Source organism: Pocillopora damicornis, chromosome 7, assembly GCF_964200805.1.
Source record: "Pocillopora damicornis chromosome 7, jaPocDami1.2, whole genome shotgun sequence".
NCBI lineage: Eukaryota > Metazoa > Cnidaria > Anthozoa > Scleractinia > Pocilloporidae > Pocillopora > Pocillopora damicornis.
The window spans coordinates 8,020,679-8,043,220 of record NC_142676.1 but is presented as its reverse complement, the minus strand read 5'-3'; the positions used below and the strand labels follow the sequence as shown (position 1 = coordinate 8,043,220).

The 22,542-nt window shown below is 38.7% G+C and overlaps 2 protein-coding genes and 1 pseudogene across 3 annotated transcripts; all 3 read left to right on the top strand.

Annotated features, from left to right (window-relative positions):
• Positions 1-120: 120 nt before the first annotated feature.
• Positions 121-10,324, top strand: LOC149042346 (uncharacterized). Of its 2 annotated transcripts, XM_089213032.1 has the most exons (8): positions 121-394; positions 596-710; positions 981-1,103; positions 1,245-1,367; positions 1,734-1,859; positions 2,368-2,401; positions 4,566-4,692; positions 9,707-10,324. In XM_089213032.1, the coding sequence occupies exons 1-8, from the start codon at positions 224-226 to the stop codon at positions 10,214-10,216; spliced, it is 1,329 nt and encodes a 442-aa protein (XP_089069158.1). In that variant the 5' UTR covers positions 121-223; the 3' UTR covers positions 10,217-10,324. The 2 variants fall into 2 exon arrangements, with proteins under 2 accessions (XP_089069158.1, XP_089069159.1); XM_089213033.1 differs by lacking the exons at positions 1,734-1,859; positions 2,368-2,401 and adding an exon at positions 3,663-3,680 and having other exon boundaries at positions 122-394; positions 1,245-1,392.
• On the top strand, positions 4,793-5,401 carry LOC149042347 (uncharacterized; annotated as a pseudogene).
• Positions 10,325-12,001: 1,677 nt separating the features above from the next.
• On the top strand, positions 12,002-19,977 carry LOC149042345 (uncharacterized). Its single transcript, XM_089213029.1, has 9 exons — positions 12,002-13,235; positions 14,359-14,636; positions 14,837-14,951; positions 15,220-15,342; positions 15,484-15,606; positions 15,974-16,099; positions 16,606-16,639; positions 19,150-19,276; positions 19,350-19,977. Exons 1-9 carry the CDS (start codon positions 13,163-13,165, stop codon positions 19,866-19,868), a joined length of 1,518 nt encoding a protein of 505 aa, XP_089069155.1. The 5' UTR covers positions 12,002-13,162; the 3' UTR covers positions 19,869-19,977.
• Positions 19,978-22,542: the final 2,565 nt, after the last annotated feature.

Here is a 22,542-nt window from a genome sequence, read left to right as displayed (position 1 = left end):
TTCCAACGGAGAAACTATCAGTGAATGCTTAATTGTTATCATCATTTTGACGTCTCCTATGGCCATCTCTTTTACCAGTGTTCACCTTCTTTCGTATTTTTTTATAAATTTTAAAGGCTTTTGTGACGCAGACCAATGCCGACAGTTGGAGTTTACCCCTGAAAAAGCATTTGACGGCAAACGTCTTATAAACCACGCCATTCGCATCGTTGAAGTTCTGACAATGAGTTTTTGTGACAACATAGGTTATATGGAACCTGACTGTGTCAACATTAATGTTAATAAACGAGTGAGTAGTCATGGACGCTACAAATGTGAATTGAATAATGTTACTCACGGAAGACACGAACACGACTTGGAGAAGAAAGACGATTATTTTTATCATGCAGCTGAGGTAGGTGTTGCATCACTAGCAAATATTCATTTCAAGTGAAAGAAAAAACTAGTTTTCCGGTCTTAATCGTTGCAATTGTTGCTTGAATTCTAATATCACTGTCAATATTTCTATCTTTAGCATTATCATTATTGTTGGTTTAAATGCTGCTCGTTTTCCTTTTTATTCATATTTCAATGTATGATATTATTTTCTCTTCAGAGCGCTTGTGTTGATAACCCTTGCGATAACAATTCTACTTGTCAGAGCGGTTTTACTGACAAAGGATATTGCTGTTTGTGTACCACTGGATTCAAAGGTCCAAGGTGTAAGAAAGGTAATCCCTGTCATGTCAAACCGGCCGTAAGCTCGTGTTCACTACAGTTTTATACACAACTTCTAAAGGCACCTATAAAAGTTAAAAGGTCCGTTCTTTTTTTATAAACTCATACAATAACCATGTAGCTGTTAACTAACCCTTGCCTAAAGAGCTGCTTCAAAATTGCAGGACTATCATGTCGGATCTCACGTAGGTCTCAATTTGTTTTTCAGATCTTATTTTCACATCTGCAATGATGACGTTCTAATTAAGGAAGATCATTTTCAGATATCGATGAGTGTGCTTTAGGAACACAAGACTGCAGTGAAAATGCTGTTTGCAACAATACCAAAGGTTCCTATAACTGTTCATGTAAACCTGGATATTCTGGAGATGGACGGACTTGCCAAGGTAAACGTGACCAAAGCCCTAATTTTATTTAACGAACAAGGGAATGGAAACTGAAAACACAAATTTCAACCCTTAAAATGATAAAATTGGTCATGTGTTCAGGGGATTTCCCTATTGAATTGGTTGCCACAAATTTTGCAGATGTAAACGAGTGTGCTGACGGAACATCCAATTGCAGTGCTGATGCTATGTGTATCAATACCAAAGGATCATATCGCTGCAAATGCAAAACTGGATCTACTGGGGATGGACGGACTTGCAAAGGTAAAACAGAGCCTATAGTTTCTGAGTCTAATGTTAATCAATTAGATACTGAGAAATGTAAATATATGTTGTTTCTTATTGGTATCATCAAGCAAAGTGGCGGACAATTTTGTATTTTTAAAAGTAATGTACTTTATAAAAATAGTGAATTTGAAAGACGGACAACTTCTGTTGCTCAATTATCTATACCCAAATGGGATGAGGTACTCTTGCACGGCTAAGAGAACTGCAGAAAAATTGCAAGAATTTTAAGACATCGAATCCAACTGGGGTCTCCAGTTGCTGTCTACACTTTATTTTTAAAACTGCATCAGTTTTAAAATAAATAGCAGTGATGATGTTCTAATTAAAGGAGAGTCTTTTTAGATATCGACGAGTGTGCTACAGGAAAAACCAACTGCAGTGCTGATGCTGTGTGCAACAATACTAAGGGATCGTACAACTGTACATGCAAAAAAGGATACTATGGAGATGGAAATATCTGCCGTTTGGGTAACATTTCTCCTGCTGTATTTTTTAAGCTAGTCTTTGCACTGTTTTTGTCTGTTTAGACACTGCAACGAGAATTTCGTTTATAATAATTATTTATATCGACATATAGATATATAGTAAATCGATAAAAACTTCGATAAATGCCTCGTTAGAAATTATTGAGAATTCAAACTAAAAACAAGCTAACTTATTGATGGACTTGAAAATGCTTGCCTTTGTAGATAGCAGTCTCATGGTGTGTATTTAAAGCGTCGAGCGGCTGGAGTAAAAACGGCGAGGCCGCGAGGTGTTTGGGATGCTGCTTAAATTCTCGGCTCCGCTGCTTTTATTCTTATCTGGCGCATTACACACCGCTAACGATGCAAGTTACGAAAACACGAGTGACCAAGAACGTTATGTATTTCCTATTCCACATGTAAATTTTCCCTTTGAGACCATTTTAAACCTCCATCCCATCTTTTTTTCTCAAAGGGTTTATTGCTGTTGATATGCCTTTCCTTTTTTTCAGCTTCGACGTGTAAGGAAATTTTCAACCGGAATGTGTAAGTCAATTATTCACTAACAACAAAGCTAGCGCGGAATTTAATGAGAGAATATGAAAATAACAGTAGTACTAATAATGAAAATTCTGAAAATGATACTGCGCTAAGCATAGAAACCTTGATAATAAACTTGCACACTAGCTTCCATCTTGAAAACTTTCGCCTGATTCCTTTGGATGCGGAAATGAAGGACGGACGCCGATCATGAAGACTAGTCGCAACAAGGTAGCAATTTATCTGCAAAGGAATTCACTGTCGATACAGGACAAAATAAAAACCCAACTGTTCGGTGTATAACTCCCAGTCCGCTTCCACAACCTACTTTGTCACTTTTCCGATGGCTTGACTCGTGTTGACGTTCGACGCTTCGTTCGGCATTTCCTGCCGTGCCTTCGTCAACTTCAGACGTAATTCGTGTTTACCGCTTGTGCTTGGCCAAAAAAAGATCCCATTCTCGTCGCCAGCTTTGATTTATTATTCCAAGGTCCAGAAAACAAGACAATATTAATTAGACAAGATCTGCCAAAAACTTCAACCACCTGGTCAAACCCAAGTATGGAAAACTGGTCGCGTGACATTGGGTATAAGGAAAAATCCTAACGGAAAGATTTAACAATTCTAGTATCAATGGACTTTTCTAGCCTGTAAACAATTATACCTCAAGAAGACGGAACGAACATAGTGTGTGAAGCATACGAAAAGTTCCACAACCATAACGCACCGATCCCAACGCACTACCTCAGGGAAATGTTTGGCTTAATCCTTTAAGAAAATTCGTTTCAATTCAATGAGGAGAACTTCCTCGAAACACATGGCATTGCTATAGGTACGAAAATGGCAGTGTCATTTGCTAATATTTTCATGGCGTTAACTGAAACAAAATTAATCCAACAAAGCGAAACTAAGCATAGAGAATGGAAATGTTGTATAGATGACGTTTTGTTTTCTCTTTTTCTCGCTGACCGAGACTTTTTTTAATTTGCGCACTTTGCCTCGTGCCACCGACCAGACGTAAAATATGGTATCAAGAAAGGCGAAACAATAACATGGCCTGGAACTAATTCTTCGAAAGAAACATTTGAGGAGCACCTTTTTAAATTTAAACAACGCCTCAAAGCAAGAGGGTACCCAGAAAACATCATAAAATGGTCTCTGTCAGGGGTCAGCTTTGCCTCTAGACAATCGTTTCTTGCACATACACAAAAGCTAAAAGGTCACTAATGTTTATTGCGGAGGGGGACAAGGGGGCGGGAGAGGGCAGGAAGCGGGAGAACAGGGGGCGGGAAGCGGGAGCCATATGAGGGCAGGAAGCGGGAGAAGAAATAAAGATAGCGATAGTTTGTTGTTTATTACTGGGTATTATTTAGTCAAAAACACTCGTATATTAAAGTTTTGTAATTTCCATTTAATATCCACCAAAGGCCAGAAAATGAACAAGAATGTTAAGTTTTGGCACAGTTTAAAAATTAAACCCGGGTTTTTGATCTTCTTGATTAACCTGAAGACGGGAGCAACACAATGAAGGATGAGAGCTGGGAGATAAAAGGGCATAAAAGTACGGGAGGCAGGAGAACGTTGTAGGGGAAGCGGGAGACTTTGACCCCCCTTCCCCCCCCCCCCCCCCCCTCCACCACTTAATTGTGTTTTGTCACAACGTACCACCTGGCAGTTAAAAACTTACAAATACTACAAATACTGATGGAGCATTGGAGTCTAATACGCAATCAGCTCTTGCTGAAAACAGGTTTTCAAAACATCCAATCATCTCTTAAAAAAAGGGAGCATCCCTTAAGGACACGCTTGTGAAAGTAAAAACATAATTTGAAGGCGATTATGGGACGCGACTACAAAAGCCACACGGGGAGTCCATGCTGGTCTCTCAATCCCTTATCAGATTTCAAGAAAGTAAGCAAGATTTGATGGATTCATCTTTGCTTAACAAGCGGGAGACTGGTTCAAGTTAAAATCGATGACAAATCGATTCTGGCACTAACGATTGAGTTTTATCACTAGCGATTGATACTTTAGCACGAACAATTGAGTTTATCACTAGAGATTGATATTTTAGCAATAACAATTGAGTTTGTTACTAGTGATGGATATTTTGGCACAAATGGCTACCCATAGGTTGATTCAATTGTTTTTAATTCCTCTTTTTTTTTAGATCGCAACAATGCCAAGTATACCCGCTGATGTTTGGTTCACAAACGATTCCTGTTTTCTGTCACATGAATAATTCTGGATGTGGGGATGGAGGATGGACGCTGGCCATGAAGATTGCCGGCACGCAGGTTAACTCCCTGTCTCCTTTGCGAAACTCTTGATATTATTGAAATGAACATAGGCAAATCAAGAAAGTAATTCTTGTCTTTCAGAGAACTTTCCATTACGATTCCCATTTCTGGAGCAACAGAAGTGGTTATAACTTTGCTGGAGGCAAGACTGGCTTTGACTCACAAGAGACCAAGTTACCAACCTACTGGAGCACACCCTTCTCCAAGATCTGCCTCGGTATGAAGATTGGTCATCAGCTCAGGTTCATTGTCATCAACAGGCACGCCAACTCACTGTTCTCACTGATCGCTGATGGGAAATACCGTGCCACCTCATTGGGTCGTACACGTGGAAGTGGCTGATTGGTTCCCGGGCCTCCCTGCAGCGCAACTGCAGTAAGGAAGGATTCAATGCAGTGGGAAGCAACCCTCGTTATTCCAAAGCAAGAATCGGCATCACTGCTAACCAGCAGAATAACTGTGGTTCCTGTAACTCCCGAATTGGTTTTGGCACCGGAGGTCTATTTAATGATTCTAACACTTGTGGAAATGAGGCAACGTACTCGCCAGATAATGGACACAAGCACATCAAAGCTATGGGTTACATCCTGGTACAGTGACAGGGGACACAGTTAACTTCCCAAATTTTGAGCCGAGAAGCCATCATGAAGAAGAAAATGTCGTGTCCTAAAGCTTAAAGGCTAATAAAGCAATGAGTTTAACCTTATATTCTCCTCGGGTTAGCTTTGTCTCTAGTATAATTTTTTTAATGAAATTCAAAGCATTATATTTGCGCAAGGCTAATTCAGGATTTTTTTACGAAGTAAATATTGGCAAAGAAGCCATATTCGATGTTTGTAATACGTCCATGTCATTAAGTGTGAGCGGTGAGCGAATCAAGGGAGTGTAACACAGAAAAGAAGAAGCACAGAAAATGTGACTTCCATTTTTTTTTTTTTTTTTTTTAATCGCTCGTGTTGTTCTTTACGCTCACCTCGCGCATCTTTCTGCTTTAGCGAAAAACATGAAAAATGTCGCCGGTTCAAAGTAACTACGAGCCCACGGACGTTAACGATTTTTATAGAAAATAATTAGCTCAGATATGAGAATTAACAGAATACATAAGTAATACCTTCCCGAAGTATTGCTTACCTTTCTCGCTTTCACCAGAATGACAGAATTTTTATGTATTATTTGTTCGAGACGTCAGTCTTTGTGCTAAATATGAACGTACATATTAACAAGATGATTATTAGCTCACCATTCGAACGGAGCTCTTGCCGGGATATTTCCCGAGGTCATGACGTCCTAAACCACAATTTCACATATCTTCCGTTAAATTCGAAAAATTGGCCTAAAAAGATCTGTACGATCTCATCTCGTGATGTCACTGGCTTTTCTACTCGAGCCGCATAAATCGGTCCTGATTGGTTTAAAGTTCAGATCATGGGGAAGAGATAAAATCAGGAAGTAACGGACATTTAAAAAAAACGATGAAGAAGGATGCCACACAAAACTATCTTTTTCTGTCTGTAATTACACGTTTAGCTCGCGATTTTCGGATTTTATGATTCTAGGGAAACAAAAGTTACACCAACACCACTCTTAAGCCAAACTGTTCATGGGATGGTGTCAGTTGTCTCTTTTTTGCAGACGCACACGTGTGCTGAAAAAAAAGGAAACGAAAATCCAAAATTGCACTATTTCATCATATAACTAGCATGATGAAAGTTAACCATTGGTATCCTTATCCTCGGCAGGCCACCAAATTTGGCAATTTCATGACCTTGTTTCAAAAGGATGGTAATTTTATCTATCACAACCTATTAGATCCCGTACAACCATTTTTTGCCTTTCTTCATCAGTCTTTTGGGAACTGTAGCAATTAAATGAACAAACTTATCTGGAAAATGTTCAATTAATCAATCGATATATTATGAAAGCATGATTGAAAACTATTACTCTTTCTTTCCTTTCCTATCTGGGGTAAACTCCAATGGCAGTTCTCAGGCCCTTCCTAACAGTCTCCCGGTTACGACTCCGACAATTCGATAGGATTTCACTAGAACCTAAGCGACGGAGTTGTGAGAGATAACGATATTTTTCTTCCGTTTCTTTCTTGTGATTTTCACCCGATCATATAGCTCTGCTCTTTTGATTACGACTGCAATCGAATGTATAATAAAACCTCTGGAAGTGTTGGCTTGATGCAGCCTTTGGATCACAGAGCCGTTCAATCTTAATAAACGCGGGGTGCTGACCACAAAATAAATTTTGTAAGTAAAATGGCTTTGAAATGATTGAACCGTTTAATCTCTCTTTTGCAACATTTATTTAATTTAACAGCGATTAAAACCGAAATGATAATGATGATGATGCGGAAAGTTTTCATGCAGTGTTCCAGTTTTCACAATATGATTAATCAGAATTTATACTTGTACAACAACTTTATTCTTGCTGGTTGAACCGTATTTAATTGTAAAATGAACATATTTGAAATAATTTATTCACAATTTAGTAATCTCAATCAAAGTGTTGATGTGCCTGCAAATTCTTAGGCGTGTTACTTGACGCACGACTACCGCATGAGTCATACTTAGCCAGTTCCAGGCCTTTAGTCAGTAAAACCGAGCGAAATGGCAAACGGCGCTATAGGAGCGAGGGAAGCTTGGGTCGGGTCATCACGCACTCGACCCAAAATCTCCCTCGTATTCCTGACAGAACGCCTGAAACAGGATGGTGATGCTAGGCCGCTACATAATTCTGATCTTTATCTGCTTTGACACTACTATAATTTATGCTCTTTGCATCAAATTCCAAGGTCTGCCTGAACTCGGAAAGTTACCGATAGTAGTGGGGCGAAACCTCCAGATACGCGAAAAGGAGACCACTCAATTAGCAAAATCGGATGTAAACTGAATTTACTCCGAAACACCTTGAAACACTTTCAATCGGTTTCAAGTAGGAAACACTTATTTGATTGACATTTCACTTAATGGATTCAGAGAAACTGTTTACGTGTTCTTTCTGTGCTCTGGCCTAATCTTGAACAGATTTAATTTTCAGGGAAGGAGAATTTGTTTCTTATGTTAGAGTAAAAAGTTAAAAAATCTTCAGAGTTTGGGGCAACCTTGTTCCAGGGGTAAATTACTATCCTGTGTTAAAACTGGCATTCTTCGACAACAGAATTATTTTATTGTGCTTTGAGAGTGCAGACAGTCATGACAGACAAATGATCTCCCACAAGTTGTTTCAAACATGGAAAGCAACTGTAACGCTTATCGAGCAGCACGATCCACAAACGAAGTATTGAAGGCCATAAAGGCTGTAAATGAACAGATGTTATAGTCATGTTAAAAAGCCCCGGTCACTTTATTTAGATGCTGCCTAAGTTTGTATTATCAACATTTGTAAATTAAGTTTATAAGGACTGACGGGGTTGAAGCTGGTCCTCAAGTTGGTCCCGGAATTGAGGTTTCAGTTTCCCGTTTTAAATCTGTATTAGCCCAACAAATGTTTTATGTTGAACCAAGGCAGAATGTCAACATAGCGTGATCTGATATCTTTTTGATTTTGTGTAAAGCTTTAATTTATACGAGATAATTTGGTTTTGTTTACTGAGTTGAAAATGTTGGAGCGTAGCCCTTGATCAGAGCTTTCGAGCTTTCGCTCTGAACAAGGGCTAACAATCGAAATATTAACTTTAGATGGTGTTTACAGTTGCCAAATTAGATTATCAACTTAGCTGAAAGAACCAAACTATCGTGTAATATCCCACCGACGCAAAACCCCAGTATCCCTGGAATCCTAGCCACCTTATGTCTTTATACGACTCTGTTAACTGGCAATATCTCACTTTATTCATTGACCGGGAATAGGGGAAACTAGTGAATGTAACATTCCGGTTGCCAAAAGCACAGCCCTCGATAAGCCCATCACCGTCTTTACAGTTTTACTCATTTATATCAAAATATATGGACGAAAGACAAAACAATCAGTGTCTTCGTTGAATATGTGGGCATGCATGCATGCAAAAATCATGTAGTCAATTCGTTAAGATAAACAGAAAATTAGTTTGAATTTATTAAATTGCATTATCACCGCTTATAATTCGGCCGTTCAACGATTTTTCATGAGAAAGACAGCTATATTGTTAGCAGATTTTCAAAGTCCATTTCAAAGCACAGTGAATTAAGTTAAAAATAATCTTCAACTTGGAACTTGTCTTCTAGATGTCGCTGAGTGCGAGAAAGAAAATTCGAGTTGTGTTTGACGATGATAACTTACAATTACGAAGCAAAATCATCATAATCAGTTATTCACAGGTTGAGCCGCACAGAAAATATTTTCCAAAGTCAATCAATTCTCAAAATGCGCTTGCTATTTTCAGTTCATTTCATCGCAAATATCCTTGCGGTGTTCCCTGTTTTAAGTGACGCCAGACAACATTCATGTTCAGCTATTGAGACGCTTGAAACGAAAGTGGACAATCTTATTGCGCTGGTTAAGGACGCTTTGCCTCGAAAGCCTTCAGGTACATTTTCGATGGTATTGGGATATGGTATTTAATGTTTTCATATTTTAAGTATTCTCAACACGCTCAGATCTTAAAATGGCGGTCTTATTTGTCTCACAGCCGGTCACTTCTCCTCTTGCAAGGAACAGTTCGACACAGGAAAGTAAGTGTAGAGCAATCTGTTTTAATTGCAAGATTCCAAATCACTTACTTGATGCGTATACACATTCCATTGCGGTAGATATGAGGACCGTAGGTTTGCATACAGGCTGACTCAATTTTTTTGACTTCCTCTTTTTACATAAGGTCGAGATGAAGCCAAGTATACCCGCTAATGTTTGGTTCACAAAAGATTCCTGTTTTCTGTCACATGGGAAACTTTGGATGTGGGGATGGAGGATGGACGCTGGCCATGAAGATTGATGGCACCCATGAAGATTGATGCCTCCTTTAAGAAACTCTCGATATCACTGAATTGAACACAGGCAAATCAAAGATGTAATTCTTGTCTTTCAGAGAACTTTCCATTACGATTCCCATTTCTGGAGCAACAGAAATGGTTATAACTTTGCTGGAGGCAAGACTGGCTTTGACTCACAAGAGACCAAGTTACCAACCTACTGGAGCACACCCTTCTCCAAGATCTGCCTCGGTATGAAGATTGGTCATCAGCTCAGGTTCATTGTCATCAACAGGCACGCCAACTCACTGATCGCTGATGGGAAATACCGCGCCACCTCATTGGGTCGTAACACGTGGAAGTGGCTGATTGGTTCCCGGGCCTCCCTGCAACCCAACTGCAATAAGGAAGGATTCAATGCAGTGGGAAGCAACCCTCGTCATTCCAAAGCAAGAATCGGCATCACTGCTAACCAGCAGAATGACTGTGGTTCCTGTGACTCCCGAATTGGTTTTGGCACAGGAGGTCTATTTGATGATTCTAACACGTGTAGAAATGAGGCAATGCACTCGCCAGATAGTGGACACAAGCACATCAAAGCTATGGGTTACATCCTGGTACAGTGACAGGGGACACAGTTAACTTCCCAAATTTTGAGCCGAGAAGCCATAATGAAGAAGAAAATGTAGTGTCCTAAAACCTTAAAGGCTAATAAAGCAATGAGTTTAACCTTATATTCTTCTCTGGTTAGCTTTGTCTCTAGTATAATTTTTTCAATGAAATTCAAAGCATGGCAATTGCGCAAAAATTCAGGTTTTGTTAACGAAGTAAATATTGGCAAAGAGGCCATATTCGATGTTTATGATACGTCCACGTCGTTAAGAGTGAGCGTAACAAAGAAAAGAAGGAGCACGGAAAATGTGACTTCCTTAATGTTTTTGTTTTTTTTTTTTACCGTTCGTGTTGTTCTTTATGCTCACCTCGCGCATCTAGTCGGCTGCTCTAGAGAAAAACATGAAAAATGTCGCCGGTTCAAAGTAACTAGGAGCCCACGGGCGCTAACGATTTTTATAGAAAATAATCTCATAATTATATTTTTATTTCATATTTCATAATTCATCAGTCTCTGAGTTAAATATGATGCTAATATTAACAAGATGATTGTTAGCTCACCATTCGAACGGATTTCTTTCCTGAATAGTTCCAGAGGTCATGACTTCCCTCACCAAAATCTCAGATATCCTCCGTCAAATAAGAAAAATTGGCTTAAAAAGATCAGGACGATCTCATCTCGGGATATCATCGGCTCCTCTACTCGAGCCGCGTAAACCGGTCCTGATTGGTTTGGAGTTCAGATAGGAAGAGATAAAATCAGGTTGTCAGGAAGTAACGGACGTTTTAAAAAAACGATGAAGAAGAGTGCCCCACAAAACTACCTTTTTCTGTCTTTAATTCCACGTTTAGCTCGCGATTTTTGGATTTTAAGATTCTAGGGAAACACTAACACCCCTCTTAAGCCAAACTGTTCATGGGATGGTGTCTCCTCACGCCTTTTTCTCGTCTCTTTTCGTAGACGCACACGTGTGCTGGAAAAAAAATGGAAACGAAAATCCAAAATTGCACTGATTTCATCATAGAACTAGCTTGATGTAAGTTAGCCATTGATATCCTTATCCTCGGCAGGCCACCAGATTTGGCAATTTCGTGATGTCGTTTTAAAAGGATGGTAATTTTATCTATCACAACCTATTAGATCCTGTACAACCATTTTTTGCCTTTCCTCAGTCTTTTGGGAAGTTAAATGAACGAACTCATCTGGAAAATTTTCAATTCATCAATCGATACATTATGAAAGCATGATTGAAAAATACTACTCTTTCTTTTCCTTCCTTTCTGGGGTAAGCTTCAATGGCAGTTCTCAGGCCCTTCCTAACAGTCTCCCGGTTACGACCCCAACATTTCGATTGGATTTCAATGGAACCTAAACGACGTAGTCGTGAGAGATAACGATAGTTTTCTTCTGTTTCTTTATTTTGATTGTCACTTGATCGTATCGCTCTGCACTTTTGGTTACGACTGCAATCAAATGTATAATAAAACCTCTAGAAGTGTTGGCTTGATACAGCCTTTGGATCACAGAGGGCTCTATCTTAATAAACGCGGGCTGATGACTACAGATTCGTATTACAATAATAGTAACTGTCAATCAAACACTACCCGTAAAATAAATTTTTTCAGTAAAATGACTTTGAAATGGTTGAACCGTTTAAGCTCTCTTTTGCAACATTTATTTGATTTAACAGCAATTAAAAACCGAAATGATAATGATGATGGTGTTGAAGGTTTTGATGTAGTCTTCCTTTTTTTACATTTTGCTGGTTGAACCGTATTTAACCGCTAAATTAACATATTTGAAATAATTAGTTTACAATTGAGTTATCTTGATAAAAGTGTTGATCAACCTGAAAATTCTTAGGCGTGTTACTTAATAATGTACGACTACCGCATGAGTCATGCTTAGCCAGTTCCAGGCCTTCAGTTGGTAAAACCGAGCGAAATAACCAACATGATCGTTATTTTGGTGTTCAGATCATGTTGGAAATAACAAGCGGCGCTATAGTAGCGGGGGAGGCTTGGGTCGGGTCGGATCATTACGCAATCGACCCAAAAACCCCCTCATATTTTTTTCGCTCCTCTGCTACCGCACTGAGACTTAGTATAACACTTCGTTTTACTGGCAGAACGCTTGGAGCAGGATAGCGATACTAGGCCGCTACATTATTCTGATTTTTATTCGGATGGACATTGTTGTATGCTGTTTGCAGAAAATTCCAAGATCTGTCTGAAATCGGAATGTTAGTGGCGGAGCGAACTTAGAATGGAGCGAGACTCTCAGATACTTGGAAAGGAGATCATACAAAAAAGATACAAACCGAATTTACTCTTAAAAACACTGAAATGTAGATTTAAATAGGCTTCAACCGATTAATACACTAAACCCTTTGCCGCTAAGAGTTACAAACAACATTTCTCCTAAAATTATTACCCCTGAATCAAACATTGTAACAAACAGCTAAAGAAAACCTTAATTGATAAATTTTCCCCGACATCTCCATAGGAAATGTAAACAGAAAGGTTTGGAGAACATGAGTATTTACGTTTGGGTGCAAAGTGTTAATTAATTCAGAGAACCAGTTTACTTTTCTTTTGGTATTTTGGTTAAGAAATTTTATCTTCAGGAAAGATGGATTTGTTTTCCATGTTAGAATGAAAAGTTGAAAATCTCAGAACTTAGACAACTTTGTTGAAGGGCAAATGCTTGAAGCTTAACCCTTAACCCCTTAGAGTGATTAGCATCTAATTTCTCCTCACGATATCACCCCTGTATCACACATCAAGGTTATGAGAATAAAGGAAATAATCACCAACTAAAGACGCTCTTGATTGTTAAACATATTCTCCTTATCAGCACTTTACGAAATATATAGAGAACAGCATGGACAAAATTTTCATGTCGCATCAATTTGCGCATAATTCCAGAAGTCAGTCGCGGAAACCTGGCGATCCGCGCGATGAAGAAGTCGATTTTTATCTTTTTTCTGTTACTTTTGTTCTTCATGATACTTGCTAATGCCTCATCACAAGGTTAGCCTCACCATTACTCATTTATGATCGGGAATAGAGAAGGGACATTAGTCCTTCATAATCATAGTAACCGTTTAACACCTGCATGTTATATGTTTAAAGGAAGTTTTGTTATTCATCTCCACAATAGCAAAAATGTTTAAAGATAGCTTAACACTTTCTTAAACTTCTTAACCAAATAATTTACTGGTGATGAAAAGATACTTTCGCAGATAGTTTGTTTGAATACCTTTATGTGAATTTAATTGCGAATGGTTTCCTTTTCTCCTTTTTGTTTTGTTGTGGTTTTTTCTTAATTAATTCTTTCTTTTATCGAGCTCATCATCCAAGTTGATATATTGTAATATTTCCTACCTCTCTATCACTTCTTTATCAATTTATTAATTTTTTTGTATTTTGTATTCGAACATGTAAAAAGTTCACACTCGTAAATTTTATTGTATTCTTAGTCTTTTGTTATGCCGCTCAGTCTTCTTATTTATGTCGGCTGGAGTTGCCTTTGTGTTTATTGCGCTGATAAAGTTGGATTTTTGCCCCAGTTGTGATCTAATCTTTCTCCAGACCAGTAAATAACTCTCAGCGTCAGGGAGTATATCGAGAAATTTGCGATTCCTGCTAGATATGTAGCTTTTGAGGAATAATTTATTCGGATGTAGAAGACGTTTTGCAATAAAGATCTTCTGCAATGACAAGCTCTTTGCAAACGTTTGATCCGGCTCATTCATGGATTTCTTCAACGATTCAGTCCACTTTACAAATTCAAACCGGCGAACTTTGTCTTTACTGAGAAAATTTAGTTTTTTTTTATTTTTGGGGAATTTTCGAATGGAAAATCTTCTTACTTAAATATGTGCATTTTTTGTGGAAATTAATTGCCGTCTGCAAGTTTCCTGCGGATGTCAGTACGGATAATTGTTTGTAATTTATCTAGAAAGGTATTCATCTAGAAACTAAAATAGATGATAAAAAAGGGAAGCAAATGGATGGATGAATTAAAATGAATATATTCAAACGGAGAAACTATCAGTAAATCCTCAATTGTGATCATCATTTTGACGTCCCTTATGGCCATCTCTTTTACTAGTGTTTTCCTTCTTTCGTGTTTTTTTTATAAATCTTAAAGGCTTTTGTGACGCTGACCAATGCCGCGTGTTGGAGTTTACCCCTGAAAAAGCATTTGACGGTAAACGTCTCATAAACCACGTCATTCGCATCGTTGAAGTTCTGACAATGAGTTTTTGTGACAATATGTGTTATGTGGAACCTGACTGTGTCAGCATTAATGTTCATAAACAAGTGAGTGGTCGTGGAGGCTACAAATGTGAACTGAATAATGTTACTCACGAAAGACACGAACACGACCTGGAGAAGAAAGACGATTATTTTTATCATGCAGCTGAGGTAGGTGTTGTATCATTAGCAAATACTCATTTCAAGTGAAAGAAAAAACTAGTTTCCGGTCATAATCGTTGCAATTTTTGCTTGAATTCTAATATCACTGTCAATATTTCTATCTTTAGCATTATCATTATTGTTGGTTTAAATGCTGCTTGTTTTCCTTTTTATTCATATTTCAATGTATGATATTATTTTCTCTTCAGAGCGCTTGTGTTGATAACCCTTGCGATAACAATTCTACTTGTCAGAGCGGTTTTACTGACAAAGGATATCGCTGTTTGTGTACCACTGGATTCAAAGGTCCAAGGTGTAAGAAAGGTAACTCCTGTCATGTCAAACCGGCCGTAAGCTCGTGTTCACTACAGTTTTATACACAACTTCTAAAGGCACCTGTAAAAGTTAAAAGGTCCGTTTTTTTTATAAACTCACACAATAACCATGCAGCTGTTAACTAACTCTTGCCTAGAGAGCTGCTTCAAAATTGCAGGACTATCATGTCGGATCTCACGTAGGTCTCAATTTGTTCTTCACGTCTTATTTTCACATCTGCAATGATGACGTTCTAATTAAGGAAGATCATTTTCAGATATCGATGAGTGTGCTTTAGGAACACAAGACTGCAGTGAAAATGCTGTTTGCAACAATACCACAGGTTCCTATAACTGTTCATGTAAACCTGGATATTCTGGAGATGGACGGACTTGCCAAGGTAAACGTGACCAAAGCCCTAATTTTATTTAACGAACAAGGGAATGGAAACTGAAAACACAAATTTCAATCCTTAAAATGATAAAATTGGTCATGTGTTTAGGGGATTTCCTTATTGAATTGGTTGCCACAAATTTTACAGATGTAAACGAGTGTGCTGACGGAACATCCAATTGCAGTGCTGATGCTGTGTGTATCAATACCAAAGGATCATATCGCTGCAAATGCAAAACTGGATCTACTGGGGATGGACGGACTTGCAAAGGTAAAACAGAGCCTGTAGTTTCTGAGTCTAATGTTAATCAATTAGATACTGAGAAATGTAAATATATGTTGTTTCTTATTGATATCACCAAGCAAAGCGGCGGACAATTTTGTATTTTTAGAAGTAATGTACCTTATAAAAATAGTGAATTTGAAAGACGGACCACTTCTGTTGCTTAATAATCCATACCAAAATGGGATGATGTTACTCTTGCATGGCCAAGAGAACTGCAGAAAAATTGCAAGACTCTTAAGACATCGGATCCAGCTGGAGTCTCCAGTTGCTGTCTACACTTTATTTTTAAAACTGCATCAGTTTTAAAATAAATAGCAGTGATGATGTTCTAATTAAAGGAGAGTCTTTTTAGATATCGACGAGTGTGCTACAGGAAAAACCAACTGCAGTGCTGATGCTGTGTGCAACAATACTAAGGGATCGTTCAACTGTACATGCAAAAAAGGATACTATGGAGATGGAAATATCTGCCGTTTGGGTAACATTTCTCCTGCTGTATTTTTTAAGCCAGTTTTTGTACTCTTTCAGTCTGTTAAGATTGCTGTGATGAGACGTTCGTCTATAATAATTATGTATATCGAGTTATAGATATATAGGAAATTGATAGAAACTTTGATAATAGCCTGTTAGAAACTTCTGAGAATTCAAATTAAAAACAAGTTAACTTCTTGATGGACGTGAAAACGCTTGCCTCTGTAGATAATAGTCTTAAGATGTGCATTTGAAGCGTCGAGCGGCTTGGGTAAAAACGGCGAGGCCGCGAGAGGTTTGGGATGCTGCTTAAATTCGCGGCTCCGTTGCTTTTATTCTTATCTAGCGCATTACAAACCGCTAACAATGCAAGTTACGAAAACACGAGTGACCAAGAACGTTATGTATTTCCTCTTCCACATGTAAATTTTCCCTCTGAGACCATTTTAAACCTCCATCCCATCTTTTTTTTAAAGGGTTTATTGCTGTTGGTATGCCTTTCCTTTTTTTCAGCTTCGACATGTAAGGAAATTTTCGACCGGAATGTGTAAGTCAATTATTCACTAAAAACAAAGCTAGCGCGGAATTTAATGAGAGAATATGAAAATAACAGTAGTACTAATAATGATAATTCTGAAACTGATACTGCGCTTAGCATAGCAACCTTGATAATAAACTTGCACATTAGCTTCAATCTTGAAAACTTTCGCCTCATCGAAAAGTACTTTGTGTCATTTACTAAATGTATGGAAGCCATGGCCCTCATCAAGTTTCAACTGAATCTCTCTATTTAGGAAGATTATTTATGTAGTAGATCGAAAAAGAGTGGAGAGGTTACCCTGCACTTAGATTCAAAGCCAATGTCTGTTTTCTCTCACACGGGAGACTTTGGATGCGGAAATGAAGGACGGAGGCCGATCATGAAGACTAATCGCAATAAGGTAGCAATTTATCTGCAAAGAAATTCACTGTTGATACAGGACAGTGGAGATAAACGACAAAGGGGATCAGCAAAATCTGTGGCTGTTTCCCTGAAAAACGTCTACGGTCGTCAAGAGTCGCTGACCTTTCAGGTTTGAGTTGCTTCTGCATCCGCTCCTCTATGACAGTATACGTAATGGCGTCATCCTTTAGCTGCATTGGGGTCACTTAATTCTTCGCAAGCTGGTAATTTTCTGCTGAAAGATTTGTTCAAAGTACGGCCTTCTTCGTTTTAGCCTCCGCGATTCCATTTACGGGAAAATAAAAACCCAACTGTTCGGTGTATAACTCCCAGTCCGTTCCCGCAACCTGCTTTGTCACTTTTCCGATGGCTTGACTCGTGTTGACGTTCGACGCTTCGTTCGGCATTTCCTGTCGTGCCTTCGTCAACTTCTGACGTGATTCGTGTTTACCGCTTGTGCTTGGCCGAAAAAAGATCCCATCCACGTCGTCAGCTTTGATGTATTAGTCCAAGGTCCACAAAACAAGACAATATTAGTGAGACAAGATCTACCAAAAACTTCAACCACATGGTCAACTCCAAATATGGAAAACTGGTCGCGTGACATTGGGTATAAGGAACAATCCAAACGGAAAGATTTAACAATTCTAGTATCAATGGACTTTTCTGGCTTGTAAACAAATATACCTCAAGAAGAAGGAACGGACATAGTATGTGAAGCATACGAAAAGTTCTACAACCATGATGCACCGATCCCAACGCACTACCTCAGGGAAATGTTTGGCTTAATACTTAGAGAAAATTCGGTTTAATTCAATGAGGAGAACTTCCTCGAAACACATGGCATTGCTATAGGTACGAAAATGGCAGTGTTATAGGTACGAAAATGGCAGTGTCATTTGCTAATATTTTCATGGCGTTAATTGAAACGAAATTAATCCAACAAAGCGAAACTAAGCATAGAGAATTTTTTAATTTGCGCACTTTGCCTCGTGCCACCGACCAGACGTAAAATATGTTATCAAGAAAGACGAAACAATAACATGGCCTGGAACTAATTCTTCGAAAGAAACATTTGAGGAGGACCTTTGGAAATTTAAACAACGCCTCAAAGCAAGAGGGTACCCAGAAAACATTATAGAATAGTCTCTCTCAGGGGTCAGCTTTGCCTCTAGACAATCGTTTCTTGCACATACACAAAAGCTTAAAGGTCACCAACATTTATTGCGGAGGGGGACAGGGGGACGGGAGAGGGCAGGAAGCGGGAGAACAGGGGGCGGGAAGCGGGAGCAGAAATAAAGAAAGCGATAGTTTGTTGTTTATTACTGGGTATTATTTGGTCAAAAACACTCATATATTAAAGTTTTGAAATTTCCATTTCATATCCACCAAAGGCCAGAAAATGAACAAGAATGTTAAGTTTTGGCACATTTTGAAAATTAAACCCGGGTTTTTGATCCTCTTGATTAACCTGAAGATGGGAGCAACACAATGAAGAGTCGGTAGATAAAAGGGCATAAAAGTACGGGAGGTGGGAGAACATGGTACGGGAAGCGGGAGACTCTGACCCCCCTGTACCCCCCTCCTCCACTAAATTGTCTTTTGTCACAACGTACCAACTGGCAGTTAAAAAACTTAAAACAAATACTGATGGAGCATTGGAAGCTGATACGCAATCAGCTCTTGCTGAAAACAGGTTTTCAAAACATCCAATCATCTCTTACAAAAAGGGAGCATCCCTTAAGGACACGCTTGTGAAAGTAAAAACATAATTTGAAGGCGATTATGCGACGCGACTTCAAAAGCCACATGGGGAGTCCGTGCCGGTCTCTCTATCCCTTATCAGATTTCAAGAAAGTAAGCAAGATTTGATTGATTCATCTTTGCTTAACAAGCGGGAGACTGGTTCAAGTTAAAATCGATGACAAGTCGATTCTAGCACTAACGATTGAGTTTCATCACTAGCGATTGATATTTTAGCACGAACAATTGACTTTGTCACTAGAGATTGATATTTTAGCACTAACAATTGAGTTTGTTACTAGTGATGGATATTTTGGCACAAATGGCTACCCATAGGTTGATTCAATTGTTTTTAAATCCTCTTTTTTAAGGTCGCAACGAAGCCAAGTATACCAACTGATGTTTGGTTCACAAACGATTCCTGTTTTCTGTCACATGGAAATCTTTGGATGTGGGGATGGAGGATGGACGCTGGCCATGAAGATTGCCGGCACGCAGGTTAACTCCCTGTCTCCTTTGATATTATTGAAATGAACATAAGCAAATCAAAAATGCAATTCTTGTCTTTCAGAGAACTTTCCATTACGATTCCCAATTCTGGAGCAACAGAAGTGCCTATAACTTTGCTGGAGGCAAGACTGGCTTTGATTCCCAAGAGACTAAGTTACCAACCTACTGGAACACATCCTTCTCCAAGATCTGCCTCGGTACGAAGATTGATCATCAGCTCAGGTTCATTGTCATCCACAGGCACGCCAACTCACTGTTCTCACTGATCGCTGATGGGAAATACCGTGCCACCTCACTGGGTCGTAACACGTGGAAGTCGCTGGTTGGTCCACGGGCTTCCTTGCAGCTCAACTGCAATAAGGAAGGATTCAATGCAGTGGGAGACAACCCTCGTTATTCCAAAGCAAGAATCGGCATCACCGCTAACCAGCAGAATGACTGTTCCTCCTGTAACTCACGAATTGGTTTTGGCACAGGAGGTCGATATGATGATTCCAACACGTGTGGAAATCAGGCAACGCACTCGCCAGATAATGGAAAGAAGCACATCAAAGCCATGGGTTACATCCTAGTACAGTGACAGGAAACCCAGCCCAACTTCCCAAATTTTAAGCCGAGAGGCCATCATGAAGAAGAAAATGTAGTGTCCTAAAACCTTAGAGGCTAATAAAGCAACGAGTGTAACCTTATATTCTTCTCTGGTTAGCTTTGTCTCTAATATAATTTTTTCAATGAAATTCAAAGCATTTCATATGCCAAAGCCAATTCAGGATTTGTTGACGAAGTAAATATTGGCAAAGAGGCCATATTCGATGTTTATGACACGTCCACGTCATTAAGTGTGAGCGAATCAAGGAAGTGTAACACAGAAAAGAAGAAAATGTGACTTCTTTTATGTTCTTTTTGTTTTTTTCTTTCCCACGCGTATTGTTCTTTACGCTCGCCTCGTGCATCTTTCAGCTCGAGTGAAAAACATGAAAAAGGAGGCCAGTTCTACAAAGTAACTAGGAACCCACGGGCGTTAACAATTTTTGTTGTAAATAATTAGCTCAGATATGAGAACTAACAGAATGCAAAAGTAATACCCTCCCGAAGTATTGCTTGCCTTTCTCGCTTTCACCAGAAATGACGGAATTTTTGTGTACCATTTGTTCCAGACGTCATTCTCTAAGTTAAAATACGATACTAATATTAACAAGATGATTATTAGCTCACCATTCGAACGGATTTCTTTCCGGAATGTTTCCCGAGGTCATGACAGATATTCTTCGTTAAATTCGAAAAGTTGACCTAAAAGGATCGGTACGATCTCATCTCGTGATGTCACCGGCTTTTCCACTCGAGCTGCGTAAATCGGTCCTATTTGGTTTAAAGTTCAGATAGGAAGAGATAAAATCAGGAATTAATGATCATTTTAAAACACGATGAAGATGAGTGCCCCACCAAACTATCTTTTTATGTCTTTAGTTACACTTTTATCTCGCGATTTTTAGATTTTACGATTCTATGGAAACAGAGGTTACACTAACACCACTCTTCGGCTAAACTGTTCATGGGATGGTGTCTCCTCACACCTTTTCAGTTGTCTCTTTTCGCAGACGCAGATGTCTGCTGATACAAAAAAAAAAAGGGAATCCAAAATTGCAATATTCATCATAGAAGTAGCTTGATGAAGTTAGTCATTGGTATCCTTATCCTCGAAAGGCCACCAAATTTGGCAATTTCGTGACCTTGTTCAAAAGGATGGTAACTTTATCTATCAGAAGCTATTTGATCCCGTACAACCATTTTTTGCCTTTCTTCAGTCTTTTGGTAGCTACTGCTACCGTACCGAGGCTTAGTATAGCACTTCGTTTTACTGGCAGAACGCTTAGAACAGGATAGTGATACTAGACCGCTACATTATTCTGATCTTTATCTGGATGAACATTATTATATGCTGTTTGCAGAAAATTCCAAGATTTGTCTGAACTCGGAAAGTTAGTAGCGTGGCGAACTTAGAATGGAGCGAAACTCTCAGATACGCGGAAAGGAGATCATACAAAAAACATTATCACCCCTGAATCAAACATTGTAATAAACAACTCAGGAAAATCTTAATTATAAAATTTACCCGACATCTCCATAGGAAACGTAAACAGAAAAGTTTGGAGAACATGAGTATATATGTTTGGGTGCAAAGTGCTAAATAATTCAGAGAACCAGTTTGCTTTTTCTTTTGGTATTTTGGTTCAGAAATTTTATCTTCAGGAAAGATGGATTTGTTTTCCATGTTAGAATGAAAAGTTGAAAATCTCAGAACTTGAGACAACTTTGTTGAAGGGCAAATGCTTGAAGCTTAACCCTTTAACCCCTTAGAGTGATTAGCATCTAATTTCTCCTCACGATATCACCTCTGTATCACACATCAAGGTCATGAGAATAAAAAAAAATCACCAACTAAAGAAGCTCTTGATTGTTAAACATATTCTCCTTGTCAGGACTTCAGGAAATATATAGAGAACAGTATGGAGAATATCAATACTGATGTTGGAGTGTAAAGGGTTAATTTCTATCATGTTTTAAAAGCACCATTCTTTGTCGGCAAAATTGATTCATTATATGCTTCGACGATGCAGGTAGTCGCGATAAACAAATCGCGGAAGTTGTTTCAAGCATGAAAAGGTACTGGATAGGTTATCGAGCAGCGAGACTCAAAAAGATCTGTTGAACGCTTTGAAAAAATAGACGCTGATGTTATGTTAAACTGATACCCCTGTATCACACATCAAGGTCATGAAAGTATAGGAACTAATCACCAACTAAAGAAGCTCTTGATTGTTAAACATATTCTCCTTGTCAGCCCTTTAGGAAATATGTAGAGAACAGTATGGACAATATTTTCATGCCGCCACAGAAACAAAACGTTACTGCGTAACAATTCAAGTATCATCTTTAGGCAAATTTATAGAGTATATAAACGATGGTACGAATATTCTTAACAATAAAATCCCCTGATTAGTGCGCAATCACGAAACAGGCTTGTAGGGATTAAAGTATAGTCTCTCTGTTTTTTTCCACTATCGCAACACATATCGCGCACTACTTCTACGTATCAAGCACTGTAAACGGAAAAATCAATACACAGACTTCCTATATATATATATATTTTTTTTTCCCTTCTAAATTTCTAAGACTCTTTTCACGCAGACCAATGTTGATAAATTGTTGAAATTTTACGCCTGAAAAAGCATTTGATGGAAGACGTTTTATAA